Source organism: Myotis brandtii, unplaced genomic scaffold (assembly GCF_000412655.1).
Source record: "Myotis brandtii unplaced genomic scaffold, ASM41265v1 scaffold1040, whole genome shotgun sequence".
In the NCBI taxonomy this organism is placed as follows: domain Eukaryota; kingdom Metazoa; phylum Chordata; class Mammalia; order Chiroptera; family Vespertilionidae; genus Myotis; species Myotis brandtii.
The window spans coordinates 902,518-908,718 of record NW_005353498.1 but is presented as its reverse complement, the minus strand read 5'-3'; the positions used below and the strand labels follow the sequence as shown (position 1 = coordinate 908,718).

At 49.3% G+C, this 6,201-nt stretch overlaps 1 protein-coding gene across 1 annotated transcript in view; it reads left to right on the top strand.

Moving 5' to 3' along the window:
• The first annotated feature begins 4,633 nt into the window (after window positions 1-4,633).
• Window positions 4,634-6,201, top strand: part of USHBP1 (Usher syndrome 1C binding protein 1) — a 9,656-nt gene continuing 8,088 nt past the window's right edge. The window contains exons 1-3 of the mRNA XM_005856693.2: window positions 4,634-5,173; window positions 5,254-5,402; window positions 5,633-6,059. Of these exons, the coding sequence (XP_005856755.1) occupies window positions 5,120-5,173; window positions 5,254-5,402; window positions 5,633-6,059 (630 nt within the window). The 5' untranslated portion in view covers window positions 4,634-5,119. The remainder of the gene's footprint in view (window positions 5,174-5,253; window positions 5,403-5,632; window positions 6,060-6,201) is intronic.

Here is a 6,201-nt window from a genome sequence, read left to right as displayed (position 1 = left end):
GCAACCAAGGTACATGCCCTTGACCAGAATCGAACCTGGGACCCCTGTGTCCGCAGGCCGACGCTCTATCCATTGAGCCAAACCGATTAGGGCTAGAATATATTTTTTAAAAAAAGAAAAAGATACTAAGACGGAAGGCTGACTTGTGGTGAACACACAATACAATATAGAGATGATGTGTTATAGAATTGTACACCTGAAACCTATATAATTTTATTAACCAACGTGATTCCAATAAGTTCAATTTTAAAAAAATTAAAAAATAAGCCGGAACTATTTCAAACCACCCTTCCTTTTTCAGGCACACTTCTTCCCTTAGCCCCAAAACTATTTAAAATCTACTCTGACTGTTCTGCAAAGGGTTTGCCACCAGAACACAGGTGTCAGGAAAGCCACTGCTAAATGTAAGCCAACATGGGAAAGGAAAAGACTCATATCAACATCATCATCGTTGGACACGCAGATTCTGGCAAGTCTACCACTACTGGCATCTGCTCTACAAATGTGGTGGGATGGGCCAAAGAAATATCAAACATGTGAGGAAGCTACTGAGATGGGAAAGGGCTCCTTCAAGTATGCCTGGGTCTTGGAAACATAAACTGAAAGCTGAACCTGAGTGTAGTATCACCATTGATACCTCCCTGTGAAAATTGAGACCAGTAAGTACAGTGGGGCCTTGACTTACGAGTGTCCGACTAACGAGTTTTTCGAGATACGAGCCGTCTTTCGGCCGATTTTTTGCTTTGAGTTGCGAGTTAAAATTCGGGTCACGAGCCAGCTTCAGATACCCCACCGCTAGTTGGCACAGCGAACGTCACAGTGAACGCCACATCAGCCCAGCATCACGTGTCTCACTCATTCACTGTTGATTTGACATACAAGTAATTTGAGTTACCAGCTCTGTCACCGAACAAATTAAACTCGTAGGTCAAGGCCCCACTGTATTATGTGACCATCATTGATGCCCCAGGACACGGAGACTTTATAAAAAACATGATTACATGCCCTAGCCGGTTTGGCTCAGTGGATAGAGCATCAGCCTGTGGATTGAAAGGTCCCGGGTTTGATTCTGCTCAAGGGCCCATGTCTGGGTTGTTGCTCGATCCCCAGTAGGGGGCATGCAGGAGGCATCACTGACATTTCTTATCTTTCCCTCTCCCTTCCTCTCTGAAATAAATAAAAATAAATATTTAAAAAAACATGATTACAGGCACATCTCAGGCTGACTATGCTATTCTGATTATTGCTGCTGGTGTTAGTGAATTTTAAGCTGATAACTCCACGAATAGGCAAACCTGTGAGCATGCCCTTCTGGCTTACACATTGGATGTGAAACAACTAATTGTTGGTGTTAACAAAATGGATTCCCTTGAGCCATCCTACAGCCAGAAGAGATACAAGGAAATAGCAAATGAAGTGAGCACCTACATTAAGAAAATTAGCTACAACCCTGATACTGTAGCCGTGGTGCCGATTTCTGGTTGGAATGGTGGCAACATGCTGGAGCCAGGTACTGACATGCCTTGGTTCAAGGGCTGGAAAATCACCGGTAAAGATGGCAACACCAGGGGAATCGTGCTTGAAGCTGCATTGCATCTTGCCACCAACTCATCTAACTGACAAGCCCTTGTGCCTGCCCCTCCAGGATGGCTACAAAATCCGTAATGTCGGTGCTGTCCCTGTGGGCTGAGTAGAGACTAGCATTCTCCAGTCTGGCCTGGTGGTCACCTTTGCTCCAGTCAGTGTTACAACTGAAGTAAATTAAAGTGTTGAAATGAACCATGTAGTACTGAGTGAAACTCTTCCTGAGGACAACGTGGACTTCATTGTCAAGAATGTATCTGGCCCTAGCCGGTTTGGCTCAGTGGATAGAGCGTTGGCCTTCGGACTCAAGGGTCCCAGGTTCGATTCCAGTCAAGGGCATGTACCTTGGTTGCAGGCACATCCTTCTTTTAAATAAAACTTGAAGAGGGATTTTCTTCCATCAAGATGGCATTCTTTAGCTCTTCAGGTTTCCCGTGGGGTGTATCTCATACTTTTTCTTTCTGTCTATGAGATGGTCACAGTGCTTTTCCCTGAACACAGGGAGACGATGGAACAAAGATAAAATATGATTTTGATTCCAGATGAGACTCTGACGAGCAGGAGCCGGGCACCAGCTCTGCTGTCCAGTGTTCGTTAGTCCCGCGCACACCCGTCAAAGGGCAAGCGCAGAATAGAGGTTCCTGGGCATTTTCACTTCAAAGCTCAGCAGAATTACTTACTATCTGGGTGACCTTTTCCCCAAATCTCTCATGGTCCGTGCCTTATAGTGCGAGGGAACAAAAGTTTCTCCACACTCGATAAACAGAAGTCAGCTGAATGTCAGACCTCAAGCTGCATCTGCTTTCATGGCAGGTGGCTGCTGAGGTGATGGGATGTATCGGGGGTACTAGGGATATTCTTAGTAGACCCTTTCTGCCTTCAAAAACACACACACACACATGCATGCACACACGCACATACACATGCATACGTGTAGTCAGGTAATTACCCAAGGAAACAAATATCTGAGAGCTTCCTCAAGAAGTCCACCCAGGATTACATTGCTCCTGGCCCTTCTTATTCTTTTTTAAAAAATATATTTTATTGATTTTTTATATAGAGGAAGAGAGAGGGATAGAGAGTTAGAAACATCGACCAGAGAGAAACATCGACCAGCTGCCTCCTGCACACCCCCTACTGGGATGTGCCCGCAACCAAGGCACATGCCCTCGACCAGAATCGAACCCGGGACCCTTGAGTCCGTAGGCCGATGCTCTATCCACTGAGCCAAACCGGTCAGGGTGCACGTACAATTTTGAAGGGCTTTGAATGCCAGGTTGAAGAGCTTGAAATGTTTCCCAAGGGCATTGAGGAGCCAAGGAGGGAGTGTGAGCAAGGGAAGTGAATAATCAGATCTCTGTCTCTGGGGCCTGGGTGGGGAAGGGAGTGGACAGGGGTGGGGGGCTGGGCTGGCCTCAAGGTGGGACAAGAGAGGTGTGGGCTGTAATTATGGGTGAAGACAAGAAAGCCCATTAGAGGTGGATGCAGGTAAAGTGGGCAGGATGTAAAAACCATGTAGCTCTGAGGAATTCAGCATTTTGTAGGAGAAACAGCAGCTGGCAGAGGAAGCAGACATGGACTGGTGATAGAGCACAAGGAGTGCATGTTGCGCCCGGCCGGTGTGGCTCAGTGGTTGAGCATCGACCTATGAACTAGGAGGCCATGGTTCCATTCCCAGTCAGGGCACATGCCCGGGTTGCAGGCTCTATCCCCAGTAGGGAGCGTGAAGGAGGCAGCTGATCAATGATTTTTTTTCATCATGGATGCTTCTCTCTCTCTCTCCCTCTCCCTTCCTCTCTGAAATTAAAAAAAAAAAAAAAAGAGTGTGTGTTGTGATTCATTTTCCTGATGGTGCCTGGCCACATGCAAATTGCTTGTTAAAACTCCATGACACAAGAAGAGAGAGAGCAAGATATTGAAAACTTATTTGAAGAAATAATGACAGAAAACTTCCCCTACCTGGTGAAAGAAATACACTTACAAGTCCAGGAAGCACAGAGAACCCCAAACAGAAGGAACCCAAAGAGGACCACACCAAGACACATCATAATTAAAATGCCAAGAACAAAAGACAAAGAGAGAATCTTAAAAGCAGCAAGAGAAAAACAGTCAGTTACCTACAAGGGAGTACCCATACAACTGTCAGCTGATTTCTCAACAGAAACTATGCAGGCCAGAAGGGAGTGACAAGAAATATTCAAAGTGATGAATACCAAGAACCTACAACCAAGATTACTTTACCCAGCAAAGCTATCATTCAGAATTGAAGGTCAGGTAAAGAGCTTCACAGATAAGAAAAAGCTAAAGGAGTTCACCACCAACAAATCAGTATTATATGAAATGCTGAAAGGTATCCTTTAAGAAGAGGAAGAAGAAGAAAAAGATATTAATTGAGCACTTGTCAAGTACTGGGCAAATAAAACAGGCAAGACTGATCGGATACCTCCTGTACCCACCCTGCAATCTAGGTGTGTGTTTTGACTGGGAATGGAACCCACAACCCTTCGCTGCACAGGATGATGCTCCAACCAACCGAGCTACCTGGCCAGAGCCAGCTCCTAGTCTTTGTAAGGTCTGGCTATTTAGTGTTTTCTTGATTCTGGCAGGATTTTCATATGCTTCCAATAAACTTCTTTTTTTTTTTCTCCTTAAAAACAAACAAACAAAAAACTCCATGACACTGTAGGTAAATGCTATATTTATTCCCCGGATTTTCATATGCTTCCAATAAACTTCTTTTTTTTTTCTCCTTAAAAAAAAAAAACACAAACAAAACACTGCATGACACTGTAGGTAAATGCTATATTTATTCCCGATTTTACACATAAGGAAATTGAGGCTCGGAGGTAGAAGAGCCGTGGCCTTGGAGGCTGAGGTGAGGAGAGACAGACATCTCAGGAGCTGGACACATGTCCTCTGCTGGGACTGGAGGAAGGCATTGTCCTCGAAAAGGAAACTGAACAATAACAAGTCATGTGACCAGGGGAGGGGGCTTCCTGTTTCCCGGCCCCTCCCAGGCCAGCCTGGGCAGCCCTGGCCTGAGCGGGCAGTGGCCAGTGACCCCAAGAGTGTCCAGGGACTCAGGCCTCTGACAAGGTGCTCCCGGAGGAACAGAGAAGTGGAGTGGGCTGAGGGGACCCAACCCCAGGATCGGGTCCCCTGGTTAGGGAGGGCCCTGGGGAGGAGAGAGGACTCTTTTTTTTTTAAAGAGAGGACTCTTGAAGTCCTCATCCTAGGCCCAGATAGAGGAGGGAGGGGAGCACCAAGGCAGTGAAAAATAAAGGAGGCAGAAGAGAAGGGGGAGGTCAGGGCAGCCTTGGTAGGTAGTGAGCTGTTTGTCAACAGAGGCATTGAAACGTGCCACATCAACATTGATTACTCAGGACTCCTTCTGGAGGGGAGAAGTCCATGCCCATTTCACAGAAGAGGAAATTGAGGCTATTTGCCAGGACAACAAAGGCAAGAGCTGAGATCAGGCTGTGGTTTTAGGGGGGACAAGGGAGGGGTTTCAGAAGACACTGATCTGTGGACAGCAATGAGCGCCCGGGCCACACGGCCCCGAAGCCGGCGAGGGAGACATGCTCCACCTGTAAGTGCCCCTGCTCCCTGCCACAGCCAGCTCAGCGGGCCCCCTTGCTGGGAGCTCAGAGCCCTGATGGTCCTTTGCAGGGTGAGCTGGACCCTGTGGCTGAGAGTTCAGAGGAGGCCGAGGCAGCCAGCGGAAGCTCTGAGCTGGGCCCTGTGCCATCTCAGGAAAGCTGCAAGCCTGAGCTGCTGGGCCCTGAGGCAGAGGAGAGTGGGCAAGGCCCGAGGAGCAGGTAAGGCCCGCTTGGTCCGCGTCTCCCACTCCAGCTCTTTCCTACCCAGAGCTCTGCTTGTGTCCCCTACCACCACCCCTGCTCACACGCACACCATGGCTTCCCATTGCCTGCCGCAGCCTGATGTTTAAGGCCCTGCATAATGCACTGCCAGTGTTAACACACAACCCCTGTGTGCCAGACGCCCCAGATATCCCCATTTCCAGAAACTTCCATCGCTCACTTCACAGAACTGACAAAGAGGCTGATGGGGACTCTAGCAGGGGGCTGGCCCCAGCCCTCGATGGGCCCCAGGAGCCTGCAGAAGAAGCCCACCATGCCCCAGAGGCTGAGGAGGCTGCCCTCGCTGCACCTGGGGCCCCCGACGTGTTTCAGACTCTCCAGCATGCTCTGAGCTCACTGGAGGCTGCAGCTGCCGCCTGGCGCTGCCAGCCCCTCAGCTGTCCTGGGCCAGTGGAGATGGAGGGCAGAATCCAGGGGGAACCAAGGCCCTGCCTGGAGCTGGAGGGGGCAGGGGGCTGCCAGCGGGAGGTGGCCCACCTGGCAGAAAGGAACGCCTGGCTACGTTTGGCCCTGGGCAGCCGTGAGGACGAGCTAATCCACATGCAGGCCTCCCTGGAGGCCCTCCAGGGAGAGAAGGAGACGCTGCAGAGAGAGGTGAGTGGGCATCGCTGCCTCCCAGGGCTCAATGTCTGAGGAAGGAGGCAGCCTGGCATAGGAGATGCTCAATCGTTTGTTCCTCGGAAAAACTTATGCAGCATTGACTGCTGAGCCCCCAAAGACACAGGTCCCTTGCAAT